The sequence below is a fragment of the Sarcophilus harrisii genome, chromosome 4 (assembly GCF_902635505.1).
Source record: "Sarcophilus harrisii chromosome 4, mSarHar1.11, whole genome shotgun sequence".
Lineage (NCBI taxonomy): Eukaryota > Metazoa > Chordata > Mammalia > Dasyuromorphia > Dasyuridae > Sarcophilus > Sarcophilus harrisii.
This window is the reverse complement of record NC_045429.1, coordinates 203,839,992-203,864,625: the sequence shown is the minus strand read 5'-3', so window position 1 is coordinate 203,864,625 and position 24,634 is coordinate 203,839,992. Positions and strand designations below refer to the sequence as shown.

Sequence of the window (24,634 nt, the reverse complement as noted above, 5' to 3'; positions counted from 1 at the left end):
TGATTCACCAGCGCCTTTTCTTTGCCCTTGACAAATTGGATTTTTAGGAATGGGAAGGTCGCCTGGACCATTGTTTGTTAGCCATTCAGAGGACTTGATTATGCAGGGGGGTGAGGGAAAGACTCCATGTGACCCTCTTGGATGGAACTCTGCAGCTGCTCTAAGAGCTCAACTCTCTCACCAAACTCTGCGCCCTAGAGCCTCAGCGTGCCAAAAGGGGAGCTCCTGGTCCAATTGAAAAGCCGGCGTGCATCCACAAGCCGCGTCACTCTGCGGGCGGAGATACGCCTGGGTTCATCCTTCTCCCTGGCTTGTTTCTGTCACTCCAACCCTGTTAAGTAGTTTGGGCTCCTGATTGCTTGTACCCAGAGGCAGCGATGCACACAAACAGGGCTGCCGCCATCAGCGTGAGCGCAGAGAGCTGCATCCCAGCCGGGCTGCGCTTGGGTCCTGTGCCCGGCATCTTCAAACTGGGCAAATACTTGTCAGACCGCAGGGAGCCAGGACCCAAGAAAAAGGTATTTTCTGTCCTCTGCCCCCTTCTTCTGCCTCTGCCCCGACAACCTTCTCCTTTCCTAGTTGCACACAATTCTCCCATCCCGGGGCGGGGATGAGGAAGGGAGGAAAGCTAAAGAGAGGAAGAGAGTTTATTTTTTCCCTGGGTGCTCTTTTAGGAGAAATTCCATTCTCGAGCCAATCTAATTAAAGGAAAGCAGGAGTGGAGAGGTGGGCTGGTGTTGTAGGAGGGGGTGGGTGGCATAAGGCTGAACAGTAGCAGGAAGTTGGGATTCTAGTTGACCTTTAGAAAGTGTTCTCCGAACCCAGGTCCCAAACTTCCCTTTTTAGATTGCCTTAGTGCTGAACCTTATAGGTCACTCGGGTTGTGGTTTGGGGTGGTGGTGATGGCATTTGGCTAGGTGAACGAATCTCCTTGTTCCCTGATGGAAGAGAAAGGAAGTCCCGGGGCTAGTGTGGGGGGCCGATCCCACATCGGGGCAGCAAACAATACTCCTGTCACTTTTTACTCCTCCGCGAACTCTAGTAGGGCAATGAAATGAAAGAAAGTACTATAACACTATACCTTTCCGAGCTGAGGGATGTATTGGTCTGTAATCATTGTGAAAATATCCTATTTGGAAGTTTAAAAAAATTATATTGTTTCAGGTACCACCGCGTATCCCCAGTTCATTAGATAACAATAATAATTTTTTTTAAGTGAAGGGTAAAACAATAATGAATGGGAAAGGGGGAGGGAGGGAGAGAGGGAAAGAGAGAGAGAGAGAGAGAGAGAGAGAGAGAGAGAGAGAGAGAGAGAGAGAGACTACTTCCATTGTAGGGGTCAAAATGACACCGTCCATCAAAGTCTTGTCCTAGATGCTGCTTGAGTGAGCAGTGAACTATCTTAGGGTGGGTCATTGATTCCCATCGAAGTCCCAGCTTTAGAGAAATCGTCAGTTCTGGAGCTCAGTGCAGAGACCGGAGGAACTGATGAATATCCTAGTGATGGAGCACTGTATATGACAAGCCCACCCAGGAATAAGAGGTTGGAGGGTTAGGAAAATCGTTAGCATCTGGGAGAACATTTCAAACTTAATGCAGGCACACCTGACCAATAGAGTCCAACAATGGAGAGTACCTTTAAAAAAAGGATACAATGTCACCCTAGAAGAGCAAGGGTCTAGGAGAAAGGTCCTCTTTAGATGTCCAAAGAACATTTGATGAAATTGGAAGAGTTTAAAACCGGGAAGAAGGGGAAACAATTTGTGAATCTTCTTCAGCAATTGCCATAATCGCATCCTCTCAATTTTACTTCTTCAGTTTGTCTCTAACATAATACTCTCTACTCTCCAGCCAAAGGCAAAACAGAATTCACACCATGCTTTTCCTTGGAAAATGCCTTTTAATTACCTTTAAACGTCCTACCAGGCCTCTCAAATTCAGTTCTCATCTGGAGCTATTGGCGTCTCTCTTTAGGCTGCTTTGTTTGAATGACTTTTATTGCACCATCCTTAAACGATCTGATACCTCTTTCTCTTTGTAAGGATGAAATAGATTAAGATATGGGAGATTCAGGGGTCTGGGAGGAAGCCTTATTCTCCCCACAGGAGAAATCTAGATCCGTAAAGGGCTCTGACGCAGCCAATGCTTTTCTTCAGTGTAGTCCAAAACTCAAAAGTTAAGCAAAACTAGGTGCGAGGTGCGGGGAGGTGGGAATGGGTGAAAAAAAAAAAGCAACCCATACTCTCCAGAGAGAATTCTGCTGCAGAAACTTAATCAAATTGTTGAAATGAACAACTATATTCTCCAAGGTTAGACGTGCCCTAAGAATTCTGACATCATTTTTTCCTTTCTCTACTACTCTTTTATGATCCTCTTCCTCCCCAAACCCGTAGAAGTTAAACGATTAAGAAACTCATTCGCTTTTTAGAATGCAGGTGGGATGGAAACAAGATGTTAATTTTCTTTGGCTTTGGCTTTCATAGTGAGAGGAAATGACTATTTCTTGTTGGCAGGTGCGAATGGTGAGAGGAGAGTTAGTAGATGAATCTGGAGGATCCCCTCTGGAGTGGATAGGGTTAATCCGAGCGGCCAGAAACACTCAAGAACAGACTCTGGAAGCTATTGCGGATTTACCAGGAGGACAAGTATGTGGTCTCACCTCTTTCCTCGGACAAACTCCCTTCAACCCTCTCATTCTGCAAACTTTCTTTGAAAGCTCAGCCACTTTTTTTTTTTTTTAAATCTTAGTTATGTTTTCATTAATTGCACGTAAAATGACGCTGTTTAAAATCCCTTCTCTAACAGATCTTCTATAGGGCACTTCGAGATGTCCAGCCAGGTGAGGAGCTGACAGTGTGGTATTCTAACTCCTTGGCTCAATGGTTCGACATCCCCACCACAGCAACTCCTACGCATGATGAGAAAGGTACTAACTACTTGGGTGGGGGAGGCAGTAGGGGGCCGATGATAGCAATCAAGGAATAGGGTTTATAGTCACCTGTTTATGGCCCACTCACTTTCTCTAAGATTGAGGAGGAAAAAATATTGCAGTTTTTCCAGATACTTATAAAAGGATAAATTAGTTTTTAAAATCACTGTCTGCAATGTTATTAGATTCCACTGGCGGCAGAGGACTACGACTTAATTTGTCATCTAGAAATTACTGTCCAGCATTCCACTTCCTCACATTCAGATAGGCTGTCAGGAGATCTGATTTCTGAAAGTCTTGCCTCTGCCAATACCTAGGTATGAGATTTGGTGGAAGCCATGTTATCCCTCCAGCCTCAGTTTCTACAGCTGTAAAAGCGAGATTGGCTTAGGTTTACCTTTAACGCAAATTTCCCATCTGCAAATTTTTATTAATAATTCTAATGATTCACCTTGGGAGAAAATTATTCTTGATCTTTTTTTTTTAACTCACTAACAAGTATAGAAAACACTATAAAGAAAATATAACACAGTAATTAGGCCTCGAATTAGGAGTATGACAAAAACAGAGATCCTTCTAATTGACGGAAATATACTACTGCAGCACAGAGATGGGTAATTCAGCTCTACTCCATTTTAGGAACATTACGGTAGTTTCCACTCGGCTAGTTGGCGGCTCCTTCAGGTTCCCCCACACTTAAACTGTATTTATTCATTCTTCCTCCTCCCTATTTAAATTGAATTTGGGACTTTTCCCAGTTTCTACTTAGATTTATTTGACCCCTTCCAAAACCAACAGCCTATTTATGCAAATTAGGATGCAGTAACTAAAGACGAAACGGTTTTCACTTCACTAGAAGAAAAGTGAAGAATACTTCCTCAGTGAAGGAGGAATTGAGGAGTGGAGTGGAGTCGGACTCTTTAAGTCACTAGGCCGCACCATCAATACCCCAAGGTTCCATCGATTTTCTATATATGTCAGTTGCTTTGGGCTATTTGAAATCAGTAAGAAACATAAAAACGCATATTAAAAAGTAGGAGGGATGTTATTAAATCAGGATAGACAACTATATTTCTTTTTAGCATATCATCTCAGTCATTTCATTTCTGAAAGTAGATCTTAAAGATTTGAAGAAATTAATACAAATTTGGGACTATGTGTTGAAAATGAGGCAGCAGAATGAATGCTCCTGCCTAAACTTGCCTAATACTGTACTTGCTCATTTCACTACTTTTTTTTTTCTGCCTATGTGTACAAACTCTCCTTTTGACACATTAATCTAAAAACCTCAGACTCTTTTTTCTAGGGATAATCAGTGGTCACAGGAACAAATTTTAGAATAGTGATCTTAATGTATTCTGTCTCCTTTCACTGACTGAGCATCTGAGAATAAGGGGAAAATAGCAGTCACAATTTTCAATAATCTTTTTGAGGAACTGAAAATCTTAAGTAGTCATTGATATTTTATTCAGAATACCAACTTTTCCCTGTTACAGAGAAACCTTTACAGTATAAGGGACCCAGAAAGAAAACAAGACAAAAATCACATGTTAAGTACATTTATTATATTTTGCCCATGGGTAAGCTCTCAGGAAACTATTCTAAGGCATTTGAGGTAATGGCAGAGGAGTCTTTTTCAGCATTAAACATGTTATTTTCGATATTCAAAATTGAAAATAAAACATTGACATCAGGCTGAATAGATCATAGAAGGAAAACCTTTCATTGTTATGCATTTTGTTAATTTGGGCAGGATTCAAAACAACAGTGAGACAATATAATTTTGACTTTCTGTGAAAACAATGCTAAGTTTGGGACTTGCTAAGTTGTTGAATTATTTAACAAAGACTTTAAAATATCCTCACTTGAAAAAAAATTCTAAATCTAGGAAGTGTCAGGCAATTTCATATCAAAATATTAGGTTAACAAAGCCCAGATCATTTTCTGATATACTTACCTACACACACATATGTATATCTATACTTATATCTGTTTCACTTAGTTTACCTGGGTGTGGAATGTGTCAGGAAGATTAGTTTGAGCTGCTCTAGAACAAAGTTATTTGGGCATTTCCTTTTAGGCCCCTCTAATTCTTCCACCCAGATGGAATAAATCCTGGCCCTGCATTTTGGCTTTAATCTAGGTTATCCATCACCACCTGTTTAAATCAGTGATGCCTATGACAGAGGATGGTACCTTTCAATATTTTTGGAAGTAGTATTTGCTTTGAGGATGACATTTGGAATGCTACAACTGAATATATATATATATGAATATTTGGATTTTTAAAAATAAAATGTAAGGATAACAACTTTTTTTTTTTTTTTGAAGTGGCTAAGCCTGATGCGAATTATGCTTATTTCTTTCTCAAATAACTTGCTTTTTAGGCTGATTCACTTCATCCTTATAAGTCTGTAGAATTATTAATTGAGTGAGCCTATTCAAAAGAAAGCTTTCTTTACTGAGCACAGGAGAAAATGACATCTTCGGGGGAAATAATCTTTGAATATTTGATATTTTATTTTAAAAAACTGGAGGTGGCATGAAGACTATACTGCGTTTGATTTTTCAATTTATTATTTGTGTTGTGGCTCAAAATATACTATTAAAATTTCAATGGTATTGATTAAGAAAACAATTCACTTCTAAAATGTGTACACTTTGGCGGGATCAACCACATTTTTCTTTGGAATGATAACGAAAGCTTTTCCCCAAGCTTTTATTGATTCCTTAACGCTAAAGTGTCTGAAATAGTTACTTCGATATAAAAGCAAGACTTATGAGAATACAATGAAATCTTTGGTCAGTCTACTTTGACATCTTTCTTCCATAAAATTAAAAGGGGGCAAAGGAGGGGGGAAAAACCCCAGAAACAATTTTGAAGAATAGCAGATCATAGTCCCTACGTGGTCCTTTCGGTTTGTCACGCTCCAGGAAAACCTCAGGCAAAGTGTTTAAGGCTGGGAGGGACAGGAATGGGTGGGTGGTGAACACAAAAGACATTGTCCAATGAAAAGGAATGATTACATATGGCCCATACATACAGGATATTGTCTCGCCTGGTAATGAGGAGCTCACGACTATTAGATTGGCTTTTGTTCAGTTTATCCAAACTCCTTGACATACGCCACCTATTCTGCAAACGTCAACAGATGGGCCAGAGCACACCACAAGCTTCGACACATGATTTAAGGGAACAGCTGTTCTTTCCAAACACAGGCGGGATCAACTCAGCACTATCCTAGTCCATATTCAGATCAGCCCAGTCTAGCTCAGTTCCCTTCATCGATTCCCAGGAGGTGAGAGCAGGACAGAGTTAGGTCGACAGCCCCAGGGCTATAGAAGGGCTCGAGTTCGGATGAGAGGATGGGAGATATATTGTTTAAGGTTTCCTCAGATCTTTATTTCTCCTGGGTATACAAGAAATTTGCAGATAGGCAGGCGTATAGACTTCGGTAATTTGAAGAGTGATCCATCCAAGTATCTTCCCTATATAAGTAAAGTGTGTCACTCTCCTCTTTACCTCTCTCACATCCTCCTGTCTCTTCACCTGCTGCCCTATTTTTCTCTCGTAGGGGAGGAGCGCTACATCTGCTGGTATTGCTGGAGGACTTTTCGGTACCCCAACAGTCTCAAGGCACACCTGCATTTTCATTGTGTGCTCAGTGGCGGCGGGGGTCGCCCCTTCCTGCCACACGAACACGTGGGGCGTCCATCGGCTGCCCCGGCCCTCGACGGCTTCCGCAACTCCCCGAAACCTGCAGCTCCAGAGCTCGCTGGAGCTGCCCCAATCACCCCTCTGCGAAATCATTCGCAAGGCCCACCACCTCCCTACCAGGCCTGTGGGGCGCGCGAGGGGATTAAGCGTGAGGTGACCTCGTCCACCTCACCGCCGCCCCCTGGCAAGCTAGGGGTTTCGACCAAGAAGGCAGGCGTGTTCGGCCGAGAGGAGCAGGAGCGCGCCTTGGACATGAGTGTGGGTCCAGGCAGGGGGCATGGCCATTTTCTTGGCATGGTAGGCAGTTCCCAGTCCGGGTCAGGCGGCCTGGCTTTCTATCCCGGGGCTCGCTCTGCCTTCAAGCCCACTGGTCTAGCCAAGGCTGCTGCTGCTGCGGTGGCGGCCCACAGCGGCGACTCCTACCGGGAGGACGGCGGGGCAGGTTCTGGAAAGACCGGAGGTGGCCTGGGTTTTGGCAAGCTCTTGGGCGGGGTTAAGCTCGGTGGCCGTCCTGGGCACGAACCCTTGATGGCGAGCGGCGGAGGGGGTCTTCACCACCACCACCACCACCACAGCCATCACCACGCCAAGTGCCTGCACTCGGGAGATGGCCCCTCACAGCACCCTCCTCCTGCACCCCCACCTCCCCCTCCTCCCGTGCTGCCCTGCGCCGGAGCTCTTCGGGGCTTCCCGCTTTTCTCTGGCCACCTGGAGGAGGCGTCGGCGTTCAAGCACGTGGAGCGGGCCCTGCCCGCTGGCGGGCTTCCTAGTGGCCGCTACTCTCAGGTACCCCAGGCCGCGGGGTTGCATTTGGAGCGCTTTTCGCTCCCTCCTTTTGATGCTGGGGGACTCAAGTCCTATCCCGGGGAATGCAGCCACCTCCCGGCAGTCATGCCGGCCTTCACAGTTTACAATGGGGAGCTGTTGTACGGTTCTCCTACGGCCGCGGCTGCTGCCGCCGCCTACTATCCTCTCAAGCTGCACTTTGGTAGCCTGCTCAAGTACCCCGAGTCTGTGTCTTACTTCAGTGGACCCGCGGCGGCTGCGGCTGCGGCCGCGGCTGCTGCTGCTGCTGCTGCGGCTCTGAATCCTAGCGAGCTGGGCTCTCTGGCTAGCATCGACCGAGAGATCGCCATGCATACACAGCAGCTGTCCGAGATTGCCTCCGAGAAAAGTCGCGGTCGTTTGGACGGGGCGCTGCAGCCCATCGGGGTCCCGGGCGGAGGCGGGGGAGGTGGGGGAGGCAGTGGCGGGGGTGGAGGTCCCGGGGTGGGCGGGAAGCCGAAGACAGGCCACTTATGTCTGTACTGCGGCAAGTTATACTCCCGCAAATACGGGCTCAAGATCCACATGCGGACACACACAGGCTACAAGCCTCTCAAGTGCAAAGTATGCTTGCGGCCCTTCGGCGATCCTAGCAACCTTAACAAGCACATCAGGTTGCACGCAGAAGGTAACACTCCGTACCGCTGCGAGTTCTGCGGCAAGGTGCTGGTTCGGCGCCGGGACTTAGAGAGACACGTCAAGTCCCGCCACCCGGGTCAGAGCGTCCACGCCAAGGCGAATGAAGAACAGGGCTGTGCCCAGGGCTACCCACCAGAGCCTGGGGACCCCAAAAGCGACAACGACAGCGACGTGGACGTCTGTTTCACAGACGATCAGAGCGATCAGGAAACAGGGGGCAGTAGGGACCGAGATTTGTAACCTGTTCTCTAAGAGGGAAGCTCGGAGAAAAGAAACAAGGGAAGGGAGGGTGTAGAGCCCATCCTTGATGGAAAGGGGAATCACGCGGTAGAAGAGAAATGTGGTCTAAGAGGATAATCCTTCTTGAATTTCCTGCATCAAATTTGGAACAATGTAAGGTTTCTCTGGTTCTTAGCAAAGTGCCAGGGCAGAAGGTTAGGTAAAGGCCAGCTCACATAAAATAGAACCAATGCCAAACCGCTGGAACAAACTAGAGGGGCACATTGCCCACACTCTTCTGCCCGTTAGATGTTCTGGTAAGGCATCCCACCTGGCCCTCCAAAGTATTCACCTGTCTAGAGGCAAAAATCGGATAAAGCCCTGTGTTGCATGGGCTACGTTGCCGCCAATATTTTTACTGCTACGTATTTTTTTTTTTCTGAAAAAATGTACTTTTGTGTAGAGGAAATTGTGCCTTTTGAAACAACTAATTTTTTTTGTGTATTTCACAAGAGCATCTCATTCTCCTGAAACGGTAGTTATAATTCTGCAGACTTAGGATCGAAACACTTTATTTCTACTTCCTGTGTGCGCACTCCTGTCTAAAAATAAACACTGCAGCACTGAATATATCTAGATAACAGATATATGATTTGACCAAGTTGTAATTATTTATGACAAAATAATATTTGAGTAACAAATGTAAAAAATATCAAAAGCATGACTAAAAGCACGCAATATATAAATTTAACGAAAATGTTATTTGATAGACTACAAATGTGATGATGTACGTTTGTCTTTAAAATGAATGATGTAAAGTGGATACAGAGTTTTGGTCTTGGTTCCAGTTTGTCGTGCGTCCTTTTTTTTTTTTTTTTTTTTTTTTTTTTTTAATAAAGTTACTGACGAACTTCTATTTGATTATGGTTTCACTTCACTTAAAATAAAGGATGTCTATCTTAAAGAATCTTTATAAAATTTGCAAAGAAAATTTAATAGATAATTGAGAATGAAATAAATTTCAGAATACTTGAACTTAATGAAACAAAATAGTTTTCAAACATGTCAATTCTTCTCAATAATGTAGTTGAGAAATAATCAAATCAATTTTCTGAAAAATGAAATTCAAGACATCCGTGCATACCAAAGTGTTTTCAGGTAGCAGGCAAGAATGAAATGTTTTCATAAAAACCATTTAAACTACTCTTTTTCCCCCTTCCTTATTTATTGAAAAAGGAAGGAGACAACCCCTAAGAATAAATTATCCTAAGGAAAATATTTTTTATTGAGCATTATTTGGACACTTTTTTTTTTCCAGTTAGATGGAGGGTGAATCCCAGTTAAAAAATTAAATTCGTATTTCTAAGATAGAGGCAATGAAAATCATTAATCACATACTTGTCATTATGAAAGGAATCACTAAAAGGAATTGTTTTGTTCAGCTAAACTGGACTTGAAGTTCAGTATTACTCATTAATGGGATTCATAAGAACAAAACTGATCCGGTAACAAACCCTACATTTACATATACGAAGTCCACATTAGACCATTTATGAAACCTACAAGGAAGGAGAAAGGAATCAATTCCCTTAATTGAGGGGTAGGGGAAGCGATCTTTTCCTGATTTTCATAGGATCTGGATAGATCTTATAATTGGTTTTTATTTGTACTATTTTTTGAAAGATTAAACCTAAATTCTATAAGCTTTTCGGGAAACTCCATGTTACCTTTTACACTGAGATGTAAGCATTTTTGCTTCACGATAATTCTGTGTGATATTAGCATGATAGGTCCTGAAAAAAACCCGCTATTTTTCTTGAATACCGATTGTGGTCCTGTTGTTGGTAAATATTGGCTGGTGGTGCAAGGGGTCCTTTCTGAGCTATCACAGAAACAGGCCCTGTGTGGAACCTCTAAATCAATGACTTATTTTCTGCAGGAAGGGTCACAATGCCTTGCCTGGAGATAAATGCTCTATTCTTGGGATTCACAACATTCAGGGCCAATACAGCCCGCCTGTGAACATTTTTTTTTTTATTTTATTTTAAAAGAAAAGTAAAAGAATAAAAATGTGCTTGCTGTCTAGTTTAAAATCCACCCCCCCCTCCCCCAAGGCCATTATTCATTATTGGAACATCAAATCTGTAAGGCTTAGTATTTTAAACCAAACACATTTTAAAAAATAATTAGCTTTTTGAAATAGAATTAGAATCTTCCCTCCCCTTTCTGTAAGGTAATTTAACCTCCCCCCCCCCCCCCAAATAGATAAATAACACTGTGGTTTCAATTTAAGGAAGACATCCTAAATACAAAAATATTCCCTCATTAGCTCCATATTATTCTCTGAATTACATGCCTAATTTCAAAAACTGTGATTTTGTGTGAACAAAGCTTGCAAATACATAACGTAAGAGTAGTTTCCCTGAAGGAATGTAGTTTAAAATGGAGTCACCCCTCTCCCGCTAAACAAAGAAAACAAACCCCCTAAGTCCAGTATATATTTTCTAATGAGTCTAAAAAGAGAGCTCTAAAGAGAAATAAGTTTAAATAAAATTCCGTAAATTAATAGTTTTAATAGTTTAGTTGTACAGTGTATTCATCTATCTATATATACATATTAAAAAAACTAATTTGTTATTATTAAGTTTATCAGATCAAAGAGACTTTAATTTTCCTCTGGGGACTTTTAGATGGATGCAGTTTCCTTTAGTTTTCTTTCATTGTCATTATTCTCTGACATCTCATTGTCAGAGGTAGAGGAACTTTTGAGATTACTGAGTTCTCTAAGTGACACACTAGACAATTATTGGACTTGAGATCGGAAATATCTGAGTTCAAATTCTGAGGAAAGACAATTATAAGCCTTGTGATACTGGGCAAATTTTAGTTTCTACAGCAGCAAAATGGGATATAATAGTACCCATCTCACAGATTAGTTGTGATGTTCAAATGAAATTCTCTCCCTCTTCCTCTTCATCTCCTCCTTCCCTCTCTCTTTTTGTGTATAATATATCTATATCTTAAGATCTTGCCAACTTGAAAATGTCTCTGTTATTATATTCTAGCCCATTTTGTACATTTAATTAAGAACAGAAAATTCATGTTAGATTAAACTACTCACTCAAGGTCATCCAGCTGGTTGTTTACAAGACAGAACCTTATGAAATGAAAAATCCTTTCATTTTAGAATCAAAGCTTTTCTTGCAATAACCAGTATGTACATGTGTGTAAATGTGGAAATATAATCTAACTAATGCCACTGATTTTTAGACTTTTATTCATATTCTGTTTTATCAGGGTGTGATGGAGATAGTGTAGAACTGGGAAACATACATTTATACATTTTTTTCTGACACTAGTTACTTGGGAGAGGACATTGCATCTGACCATTCTGAGACTCAGGTTTTGCATACATAACATGGGCATGATAATATTCACACTAACTTACTCTACAAGGTGTGAAAAAAATGTTTTAAAAATGAATTATTTTCAAGCAAAGGAAAATGGTATTTCAGAAGGCTGAAATGGTAAGAATATTGTCTTTTTAATCTAAAGGATCTTGGTTCAAATCCCAATTCTGTCATCTGTGTGACCTCAGACAAGACATTCAATAACTTCTTATCCTTATATTTTCATCTATGAAATGAAGTTGTTGGACTACACCTGTAAGGTCCCTTCTACATTTATGATACTAAGTAGTAAAAGATTTAAAACAAAGTTAATTTGGACACATTTACTTATATTGTGTATCGTAATTCTAGAAGTTTTTCCCTCCTATCAATTTAATGATAGTTTCAATCCCTCCCCCCAATCCTTTCCTGACAAATAACACTGTAATTCATTTTTAAAAAATATAAATTCTCTAGTATTATTATTATTATTTTACAATTATATCACATTAACTTTCTCCTTTGCCCCAAAGGTTCTTGGTTACATTTCATTCTCGTCCTAAATGATATGTTAGTATTATTAGATGATATTTAATTCTCAGAAACAGTAGGAAGAAAAAGCTAACCTCAGGCCTTGGAACAGGTTATATTTTGGAATTTTAAGTACATGGGGAGCTCCCCCCTCCCTCCCTCCCTCTCTCCTTCCCTCCCTCCCTCCCTCCCTTCCTTCCTCCCTCCTTCCCTCCCTCCCTCTCTTCCTCCCTTCCTTCCTTCTTTTCTTCCTTCCTTCCTCCCTCCCTCCCTTCCTCCCTCCCTGAGGTCCAGAGACTTCAACACGTTTCTCTCCTCTCCAGCCTCTAAACCACCTTCAATGTCCACTCATCCTCACTGCCGCCTCCCCCGCTCCCGCTCTAGGGGATCTAGATTCCAGGTGCATGACAGTCATAAAGGAGACCAAAGACTCAGCTGTTCCTGCAATCCAATGCAGTTCTACCCCGGGGTACATTTCTAATCCCGATAGAAGCGGAGGAGGTAGAGTGGGATGCTCTCAGGGAGGAGTCAGTGGTCCCAGGGGTTCAGGGCTGGGAGTTGGAATTCGGTTAGAATAAGGTAAAGGCTAGGGGTAGGAAGGGATGGAGGTGGGGTAGCAAAGGAAGGTTTTAGAGGCTGGCTGTGGGAATTGCGGGTACAGAGAAGGTGGTGATTGGCTGAAACCAGTTAACTTGTTTATCATTCTATTGGCTGGTTCTTAAAGTTTGGATTGCGATTGGTGGGGGTTGTCAGCCCTCCGAAAGGCGGGGGATCTGGGATGAGTGTTTTACTTCTCCTGGTTACTCCTGGAAGTCTGAACCTCGCGGACTCCCAGTTCAGCTCATAATTAAGTTGATGCTTCTATCTTGGGATGACACATTTGTGCCACTGCAAGGATATCGTGGTTTATATATGCTGTTCACGTTCCTGCGTAACCTTTGAGCCATTTGGTTTTCCCCGAAGAATCTCGTTTCCCTGTACTTAATTTTTCCTTCCTAACCTGTTTCAGAGCAATCTCCCGGGCTAGTGGTGGGGGAGAGGAGCAAGAGATTGTAGTTCTAGATTTACATTCTGGGAGGAGTGAAGAGGAGTTAAATAGAAAAAACCGAACTATCATAGCAAAGTGATTCTTTTAAAGGTGTCTATGTAAGGGAAGTAAAGTTGCAAGCTAGCCATGACATTCTGTCCGACCCTCTACTCCCACCACCTAGTTCAGTGACTAAAAATCAGCAGGGAAGAGGAGGAAGGGAGTTGTTGCACTTGCATTAGACACAGAAATCCTGTCCCTGGCCAAGTCTGGGCTGTGCATTACCAGTACTGTAAACTCACACTGTTTTCTCTCAAGAGAAAAAAAGGGCAAAGGCGAAAATAGGGGTTAGATGAGGTTCCACGACCTGCTTCCTCCTTTGCTCCAACTGCAAGAGGCCCATCCACGAAGTCCTGGGATATTCATATTTCAAAAAATAATTGATGGCCGGCAAAATTCATAATGGACCACAGCTTGGAGTTCTTGTATTAGTTGAAGGGTTCCTGTTATTTGCCCAAACTAATTTAATTCCATTTGGGTATAGCATTTTTATTCCGGTTAAGCGGTTAACCCTTTTGACCTGAAAAAACGTAGGCACTATCAGTCTCCAGGAGCGCTCTATTTAAAATCATCTGACTGTACACTTCTCAGAAAGTTCAAATTTTAATTAAAATAAAATTGTTTTAAATCTTTCTAAAATTTAAGTTTCATATAATTTCAAAGTAACAAGAAATATAATTTCATGAGACATTTGGTTATCTTGCCTTGATGAGCAAAAGACTATAGACTATAGATTGTAGATGATATCTAAAGAATTGAAAACAGATTACAGTAACCTAAAAAATTCAGAGTAATTTTTCCCCACTTAAATAGTGAGAAGTAATCTTATTTAAAATAAATAAAATTAAATATTCAATATCCTATGTCCTATATTATATTTCTTATTAACTATGATTTAGCATGACGGTATAGAAATAGCCCCAAGTATAATTTATCTCTCTTTACATTTTTAACTATACTCCTCTCAGAGAAACAGCTTGGCAGAGTAGATAGTGCAGATAGATAAAGATAGATTCTTAAAATTCCTCAATTCTGCCTGAGACATTTATTAGCTAAGTGGCCTCAACTAGTTACTTAACTTCTCACATTTTTCCTCAGACACCTTACAAAAAATTTTTATATGTATATAGAAACCTCATAAGACTATTAAAAGGAAAGTTCTATGAAAATTGTTAATTACAATGATAATAACTGCTTAAATCATGTCAGATCATTTAACTCAGAAAATCCTCAAATAAAAGCAATGTTTAAATATGAATTTGGCCAACAACAATCCATAATTGTTATTTGTTACCTCAAATGATCAAGCCCATTAAATCAAACTACTTCTTTTATATGTATTCTGATGGAAGGGTTCTTAAACCTTTTTATATCATGGATTCCTAGTCTAGTGAAGTCTATGACCCTTTTCTTAGAATAATGTTTTTAAAAGCATAAAATAAAATTTGTAGAATTATATTGAAAGAACTGTAAAAATATTTTAAAAACTCAAGTTCATAAAAGTCATGTTCTAAATAGTTAATTTTAAATCAAATTATTTCATTGGTGAGCTGTATTTGAATTAAACAACATCAACAACTAAATCCAATTCTAATAAATTGAACAGAAAGCCTTATGTGGAAATGTCTTATGTGACAGGAGATATATAGAAGAAAGATGTAACTACTGCCAGCTTTAGGTCAGAAAATAGTGAAAGTCAAGGATTGTTTTTGATCCTATCCCCCTCCTTTTCTGACAACCGGCAAAAAGAAAGATTTCAAACTTGACTGTGAGCAGTTGCTTCCTGAATTATCACCCTGAGGTAAAAAGAGACTTGTCAGGGTCAGGTTCAAGCTTCCTTGAGTTCACTGGACCATATCAGATAAAATGTATGAGCAACAAAATGCTTTCAGGTATGTTTAAAGTCAATTTGATGGGGGATGTTTCTATTGAAGATGTCGGATTTTATAAATGTATTTATATTTTTCAGGAAACAGGAGAAAGAAAAACCTTAGCAACTAAAATGACACAGAAAATAGAAAATATATTAGTGGATTTATGGAAATAGATTTTCTAGATAGTTTAAAACTAACATGTTGAAATGTGGTTTCAAAGAAATTAACTGTTCAAAGTCTAATATTTCTGCATAGACAAAATGTGTCCCGATTTAAAACAATTTTTGCTGTATTAATACAGCATAATACATTCATTTGATAATTTCAGAATTTTTGATATTAGTGATAGTCCAGGATTCTTCTCTTTATAAAATTGACACACAGCATCCTTCAATTTCTTTTAGTGTGAGGTATATAACCTTTCTCTCCTTGCTTTTGGAAAGTGTTCCCTGCTCAGATGAGAGTGAATTATCACACCCCATTTGTATCAAGTCCATTCCTCAACCTAATTATAGAAAAATAAACCAATGAATTTGGCTCCTGCAAAACATATGTCTCATGGAAAATCATCTTCAAAAAGCATTTTAAGCACTGAATCTTTACTGAGGCCTATGCTGTGCTTTCTGCTTGTGCAACTGACATTGAATTTTCTTTATTATGTTCATGAAACTTGGATTTTTTTCCACTAAGACTTCATTTTGGAAAAAGTGTATAAACTAACAGTCTTACAGAAATTCCTATTTGAGACTTTTAAAAATGAGGTCCCACTTAAAAACATTACATTTTTATGTTTATGGTTATATATAATGTAAATGTTACCTATAGCCCAGGGGATATCCTATTCCACAAGAAGCTCAGGTAAATAATTCATTTCTAGAACTTAGGAGGATCACATTTTTTTCTTGTACTCTATGATCCATTATTACAGATTACTGGACAAAATCTTTTAAAGAAAAATTCTAAAATCTCTACAAGTACAGTGTCTCTCTAGAAAATTCTTTCAATATATAAAATAGTGTAATGCGATTATTTCTATCTTTCATTGTGAAAGAAGTGCTAAACAAAAAAGACTCATAAAAAAGTATTAGAATATATTCTACAGGATCAAGAAGAATAGGATGAGAATGGATAACTAAACAACAACAACAACAAAAACTATGGATCCCCTCTAGTATGCTCTCCCAAGGGATACACACTAGAGAAATTTGTGGAACTGAGGAAATTAAATATCACATTGACTTAAAATCTGTATTATCTAAGTGGTGATTAAAGGTCTATATTTTCTGGTCAGCTAAGGATGTACAGCTAATTCTTTTGGCCAAGTCACTTCCTTTGAGAAGGGTATAAGTGTAGGGAATACTTCCCACTGGGCAATGAGTATCCAATTCAGTGACTTCAGACCATCTGAGCACATGAGATTTCTGCCAAGGCTGGAAATATCCATTTCTCAGGATTACTGTTCCGTCACCTGTGCTTAAGGAAAGATGCACAAAACAGAAGAGCCAGTCAAGGTCTTGAAGTACAGTCTCTGGCTTACCTGGACAAGCATAGCTTCTTTCTGATATGTGCTGATAGTTGCCATAACTGTTGCTGGAGAGATGGACTAGAAATCCTTTTCTCTCCCTCTTTGGTAAGTTCAAGGGAGAGCTGGTATTGTTTGTGTCACAACAAAGAATATGCCTCAAAAGCTATCTCTTGTCTGTCTTTATGATGCACAGAATAAGGAGCTTTTCTGGCTTAGTTGACAATCCTTTTTGACATAGTACCCCTATCAAGGGGACTAAGAGACCAAACATGTGCCGCTGGTTACACATGCACTTTAACAAGAGGCCAGAGCACATATGTCACCAGAAGTGGCCCAATTTCATGGCCAGCTTAATGGGAAGTGCTCCAATCCAAAGTTCCTTCCTCTTCCCTACTACATAAAGAACAACTATAACAACATTTCATTTATATGAAAGAATAGTTCTTTCTATCTGGTGACAAGTCAACATTTAGAAACCTAGGGGTTTTGCAGACTTAAATTTAAATCTGGCCTCCAACACTTAATAATTGTGTAACTCAAAGTAAGTCACTGAAATCTTTATCTGCTTCAGTTTCTTCAACTATAAAATGGGGATAATAACTACTTCACTTTGTTGTTGTATGGATCAAATGAGATATTTGTAAAGAGTTTAGCATAGTGCCTGGTACATAATTAATATTTAATAAATTCTTGTTCTGCCTCCCCCATTCACAGTTCCTTGAGGAAAAGAATAGGAATTATTTGTTTCTCTGTATAAAAGCACTGTTATTTGATAGCACTTATCTTTTCTTATATATCTTTATTTTCAGGACCAAGAAGAAATGTAATTTCTGGGATATACTCTTGGTGGGAAACCCAGCTTCTAATCAGTATTACACTACTCAGGGTGATAAGAGATAAGGTGGGAGATGACAATGGGTGATGAGGCCCTTTTCTTTCCACCTATGAAACAGTCTGTATTTTCTTTCTTTGTTTTTCTTTGTTTTTTTGCTGAGGTAATTCAGATTAAGTAACTTGCCTAGGATCACACAGCTAGGACATGTTAAGTGTCTGAGATCACATTTGAACTCAGGTTCTTCTGACTTTCAGGCTGGTGCTCTATCCACTGTGCCACCTAGCTGCCCCCAGGCTGGTTTTTTTTTTTCTAGGATAAAAGGAGAATCCAAGTAAATAATATAATTTTTTTCTGAAGTATTTTCACAGAATGATTCTCTTAATCCTTTTTTTTTGTATTTGTATCCCCAATGTTTGACAGTGTCTAGCACATGTTTATTGACTATTGATTAATTCTAGCCTAATCATTCTATGATTTTTTTTCTTAGAATTTCATTTCTCATCTGCGAATAAAATACTTTTTCTTATCCTGGAACTTTAAGCTCTGTTGGTTGAGCTTTTGCATTTTGCCAAGTAGGTCTCTCCATTACTTCTTGCTCATTTCTAAATTATGATTCTACTAGGTAAAAGGTAAAGAGCATTGATTTTCGAGTACATGAACTTGAATTCAAATCTGGTCTCTGTCACTGCTTCTGTTTCTTTTCTTTGAACTTTAGGGATACTGGTTTATATTATGCACCATCTTTTTATCTTTCTATAATAAAATCAATTGAATTTTTATCAAATAAACTTTTTCACTTGAGTGATGAATAAAAATATTCCTTATCCTTCATATTTAAGATAAAATTGTTTTGTTCTCTCAGTAATGTTATGATTTAGAATGTTTTATTAGTTCTTTATATTTAAGCTTTTCTATTATTTTAAATTCAATTTTAAAACATTTTAAATCTAAAGATTTCAAAAAATATATTTCATATTTTAAAAGACAAAATTTTGACAAGAAAAATACTTTACACCTTCTATTACCTCAAAAACAATCTACATTTATATTTACAGTTTGCAAAATACTCTCCTTATAATTCTGTTTGGGAGATAGTACAAAATGAGATATAAAAATAAGACATGAAGAAATACAGTGACTTATTTAGGATTAAGTGATCACTGTGTCAGAGATAGGACTTGAACCGAGGCTTTCTCCCTCCTTTTTTTTTTCTTTCTGTTTAGAAAAAGATTTGTTGGATACCTTCCCCCCCTAAACTATGAATATTGGAATAGGGACCACCAACTCTCCTCCAGTTGTTTAATCAGTTGTACCCCCCCAAAACTGTTGAGAAAATCTTTTGACTTTTGTCTTATTATAGTTGAAAATCTGAATATAGATGAGGAATATGTAGGGGGCATTATACTAATTTCAATCCTCCTTGCAAGTTAATCTAATTAAAAGATAATTGAAATCATCTCTCACATATAAGTATCTCTGGGGACCAAAGGCTTAGTCCTGTTGATATTACTTCCTGGTTGCCTTAGTGCAGAATTTCCAGAAAGAACTCTTGGTACTCTCTGATGCTTAGCTAGTGGATCACCAAGGGCATCTCATAGGCAGGAGAACCACATTCAGATGAAACAATTATCAATGTATTCAGTTCATATCCTTATTGAATACCCTTCCCTTGTCTAAGTAAATCTCTTTTTGTTTATTATTGAATGACTTATCAGTGTCCTAGTTTGTTGGGGGTTGTTCTTTTAAAAGTACTATTGACATTTGAGATCTTATCAGTATAGGAAATTTCAGGTAGAGGACTTCTAGTAGTGCAAATGTACACCTTTTCTGCAACTCATAGAATTGTCTCTTTGGTTAAGACCCATAGTTTACCTAATTTGTTATCCATATTTCATGAATTTGTATATAGATATCTTAGGAAATGGTTTTTTTTGCTCTATTTTCTTGGATATCATGTTTTAGGATTCATTGCTTTTTATTTTCTTATGTAGTACTTGCTACTTATTCTCTGTGATGGATGACTTGGCTGATATATCATCCATAATCTTCCTCTTTGTCTATTTTTAGGGTACTCTCAAGAATTTGTCAATCCATAATTTAAGTTGGGTTCCACTAAAAGCCAAATATATATTTTCAGAAACCAATTCCTTAATCTAGTTCACTTCCTAAATCTGCCTTTTATGTTAATTGGCAGCAATAATTGAAATTCCATCTGTGCACTTAAAAATCTTTAGTTTCTTGTTAGTGACTTTTGAGTTCCTTTCTATTTTGCACATAGTTTGTAATCTGCTTTCTACTTTTTACCACTGATTCCTTATGAGTTGAAGATTCCAAGGTCCAACTTAGTTTCTGTTTCTGTTCTGTGTAAAGAAAGATAATGAGAATTAGGTTCCTTGCTTTTTCCTTGTCTTGTTCTTTTGTTGTTTCTACAAATTCAGCTGTGCCTATCTGTGTAACCTAGATACCAAGACTCTGCTTCTGTAGCCTAACATAGCAGAGTAATCTTCCTTTAAAATTAGGTGAACATTGATGAGGTCCTAGGTAACTAGGTAGGGTTGATAGTGAGAGCCTGAAGTATTGATAAAAATTATTTTCAGAGGCAAGCAGAGAAGGACACTGAAGGATCTTAATATTATAGTCCCATCCTCTGTGGAGGTTATGGGAGCCCTACTTGCTGTGTCTAGTCAGAAATCAGTTATGTCAAATCCCTGAGATTAAATTTCCCCCTATAAATCTGTCCATGGTTCACACCATCTTTCCTGAATCCCTTTGGGTTAAGCCTACCAAGGCATTCTGCCTCATAGTATCTTTCCCCTTTCCTTTTCCCTTCCCCCATGGCATCTGGTATCTTTCCTCTCATTCCCCCCATCATGCTTCATAGTATCTTTCTCCTTCTTATAGCTAACTAACTCTTTTAGGGTATTCAATATCTCTATGGATTTAACCTACCAGCTAAGGACATACTCCAATCTCATGGGGTGTTCCCTTTCTCCTGGTTAATTGTGAGTTGTACTAGGGAACTTGTGTTTTCCACTGTGAATTGTTAAAACTCCTTTTCTTGCTCTCCCAACTCTATTTCAAATTTATCACTTCTGGTGGATACATTAGACACCAGAAGTGTCTAATGTATCCACTTCATTTTGTCTTCTAAATTTTTCATATGACTGAACCCAAATATTTGGTGCTAATTGCTCTCCTAAATCTCATAATTAGGTGTTTGAATCCTCAACACATCATTTGGAACTAGGAATTGCTCTCCTCAATAACATTAACATTTCAGTTCTGTTGGTAGTGTGTAGCTGTTAACTTTCTTTTCCATTATTGTTGTATTCAGGTAGCAAAATCCCTGAGAATATGTTAATTTTCATGTTTTAGTAAAACCATTTTTGGATTATGATTCAGGATTGAAGTTAACTGGATTGAGTGTGAGCTTTGTGAGAAGCAGCAGATATTAGGTGTAACCTACACCATCTGTAATATAGCAGTGAACACATCAATGCAGAAAAAAATGAATGCAAATGAGATGTACTTGGCCATCTAACAAAGATGAAATAACATTCAGTTGTAAATGAGTTTTCTCTGTTTGATGTAAACAGAGTGAAATTTATTTTGCAGGGAGACCTCACTGACCTTGGAAGGTAGCTGAATTCATTTTCCAAATCTGCAGATGTTTTTGACATTTTAGTTACTAGTTGTTATAGATCTTGTGATCTAACCAACTTGTAGGTTCTATTAGACCAGGAAAAATGTCCATGGTGGCATGCAGAGTGAGGTTTTGATAACTGTTGGCCTGATTTAGTAGATGAAACTGAAGATAGAGTTAGGAATTTTCCAGTTCTGCCTCTGACATACTAGATGTGACCTCCCCTTCGCCCATATATTCAAACTATAAGTTGACTAATGCAAAATGATTGCTGTGTTGACTAATTAATTTTTGTCTCCAATGTACCCATGGATATTTGATCTCATCAATATGATTATTCCTTTCAAAGATGCAACCTACAACTTTTGCTCGGTTTAACTCCATGTCCTCCTAGAAATCTGATACAGGGATTTCATCTAATCCACTGGGGGTCTTTCTCCAATTCTCTTGCCATTGAAAAGGTGTTAATGGCCTTTCCCTTTCTTTACTTGTGACCAGTCTTATTTTCTCATATATATTTTTGATGACAAAACATGTCATATACTTCTCCTTTGTAATCCCTTGTTTACAGTGTGTTGCTTCCTGCATACATTTATGTCATGACTTTCCAACACCCTCTGGCTGATCTTCGACTTCAAATCTTTAAAACTAGGATTCCATGACTCACAGACATATAATGGCATATGTATATTGATATAAAATGATGACATTTTATTTCAGGGAGAAGCTTTGAAGTCATAACAGAACTTTACTTTTCTTAAATTCATGTGTACAATGTCAAAACACTAGGTAGTTAGAACAATGTAGGATAGCTTTGGAGTTTTTATTTTTCTTCTTTAGAAGCATTACACTATATCAAAAGCCACACTAGGCATTTTTCTGGGGCTGAAATACCCATTTTGCACTTTTTAGGATTTGAGAGTACTTCTTTTACTTAGAACAACTCCATAGTTGATGGCTGTATGACAATGATCACTACTTATATTTTGATGGTAATCTGACCCTGATTCTAGATTCCATTAGTAGTAGAGAGATGAGTATAATAATAAATAACTTTCCCAAAGTTATCTGGTTCTATCAGAAATTCATTAACCCCCTCTAAGTATGAGACTCTGGGAAAAGGCAGTAAATTGGTTCAGAAAAGGGTAAACTCCATCTGCAGCTCTTGTATTCTTGTCTGCCCTTTGGTCTTTAGGGGTCTGGAATATAAACTTGTTAGATTCAGTAAGCCAGCTGACAGCCTGGAGTTAGGGAAACCAACCATACTTAAGGGTTAGGAACCCTGGAACATGGTTCTTAAAAACCCAGTAATCATTAGACCTTGGTTACTGAATTTTTACACAACCCTTTCTGTTCTCTTTGGTTGTCAGAGTATCTCAATCAAAGTTTTTTTTTGTAGGAGTATAATTGCTTTTTTCTGTAATTTATATATATTAAGAGCATTTCAGTCATTTGCATAAATTAGGTCTGCTGAGTTTGAGCAGATTATTATTTTATTGATTGTCATGGTGTGTCTACTTAAGAAAAATGCAAAAATTTCTATTGCCTTTTATTTTATTTTTATTTGCTTTATTATAGAACACTTAACTTTATTATTGCATTAACTTCCTAACATATCCTCTCCTCAATACCCATTGAGGTTTCTTTGTTAACAATGATTTAAAAAGGAAGAAAATAGACTACAGTACCAATAAGACTATTCCACCTTCTGTTTTTTCTTGAGCTATGTCTAATGCTAGAGGAAGTCCAGGATTCTTGAGTCCAGTCTTGGGTCCAAAGTTGCTGTGTTTTCATGTAAAGGTGGTATTTATTTGAAGCATAAAGTAAGCATCAAGGGTATTTTGCTTTGTCCATGAGAGAGTATGGGAAAAACTGTATCCATTACATACTTTATTATGACTCTCTTTTCATTATTATGTGTAGCTTATTAGTTTTTAAGGATTTTATTCCAAAAAATAAATACTGTGTGCAGTTAAGCATGTTTTTTCTACTTCTATGGGGATCAACTCTATTAAGCTAAGGTGATAGTACTAGAGATTGTTGAAATATATAGATCAAGGAAGAGATAGGATTCACCAGGGCTTTAGAGCTTTTTTAATTAGACAAATTCACAATAATCTCTATACTCCTAGATAATGAGTCCATGTTATAGGTTGGGTCCTCTGGTCTTATCTTCAGATGCCTCTCAAGCTCCCAGGCTACCTTGACAGTGCCAGGGATAGGCAGCCTATCAGAGTACACAGTCATGGAAGGCCAAAGTATTAAGCAGTTTATAAGCTGGCTAGTAAGATTCCACAGCAAATTAAAACTATACCATAAGAAAAAAGTTACAAGTTAGTCCACAAAAGAGATACAAGATTACTCACTTACAATCACAGAGAGCATGGCACTCTCTATAGCTTTAGAGGATTTCTATAAGTGCCATGGTGATCAGAGGGCAAGATTTTCTTTTCTTTTTGCCAAACAGGATCCAGTTAGTGGCTACTGATGCCACCCAGTGATTAAATATATGTTAAAAATATGTACAGTATATACAAAGGAGTTTTTTTGGAAGGAGAGAAAGTATTAGCAATGAGGGGGATTGGGAAAGCTTTGTGATCTATGATTTGGGTCTTGAAGGAAGCTAGGAATTCTAACAGATCCTCCCACCTTAAAAAGGCACAAACTTGTATATGGGGGAAAAAAACAAGGAGGTGAAAGACAAAATGATGTGTATGGGTTGGTTTAGCAGGAATGTTGAATTCATAAGGGGAAGGAACTTGGAAAGTAAGCCATGATTACTGCAATGTAAAATACTGAAATGAGCATTGCATTTGGAATTAGAAGATTTTGATTTGATTCCTGGATATGTTGCTTATTACCTGTGTGATTCTGGATAGACTGGATAATGGGTGAGTTATTCTCTGACTCAGTCATAATTTGGAGATAGTGAGCTAACATATTAATAGAGATTAATTTATTCTGTTAAATTAACTTATTACCACCCATTATTGTATATCAGGGCTTCAAGAGAATAGGTCACAGGATAGAGAAGTTTTGATTAGTGGGAGGAGAGCCACAATGGGATGCTATAGTGGGGGCCCCTGATGATTTAAGGGACAAAATGTTGGTGCTGGGCAGTTGAAATTAAACAACAGAGTCTAAAAATTATTTTTTAAATAAAGCTTTTTATTTTCAAAACATATACATGGATAATTTGACATTGACCCTTGCATAGCCTTGTGTTTCAGATTTTCTCCTTCTTCCCCCATCCCCTCCCCATAGATGGCAAGCAATTCAATATATGTTATATATGTTAAAATATATGTTAAATACAATAGCTATAAACATATACAATTCTCTTGCTGGACAAGAGAAATCAGATCAAAAAAAGAAAATAAATGAGTAAGAAAACAAAATGCAAGTGAATAACAACAAAAA

At 38.7% G+C, this 24,634-nt stretch overlaps 1 protein-coding gene across 1 annotated transcript; it reads left to right on the top strand.

Annotated features, from left to right (window-relative positions):
• The first annotated feature begins 377 nt into the window (after nt 1-377).
• PRDM13 (PR/SET domain 13) lies at nt 378-8,351 on the top strand. The gene is made up of 4 exons (XM_031968791.1): nt 378-518; nt 2,514-2,645; nt 2,806-2,926; nt 6,505-8,351. Exons 1-4 carry the CDS (start codon nt 378-380, stop codon nt 8,349-8,351), a joined length of 2,241 nt encoding a protein of 746 aa, XP_031824651.1.
• The last annotated feature ends 16,283 nt before the right edge of the window (nt 8,352-24,634 follow it).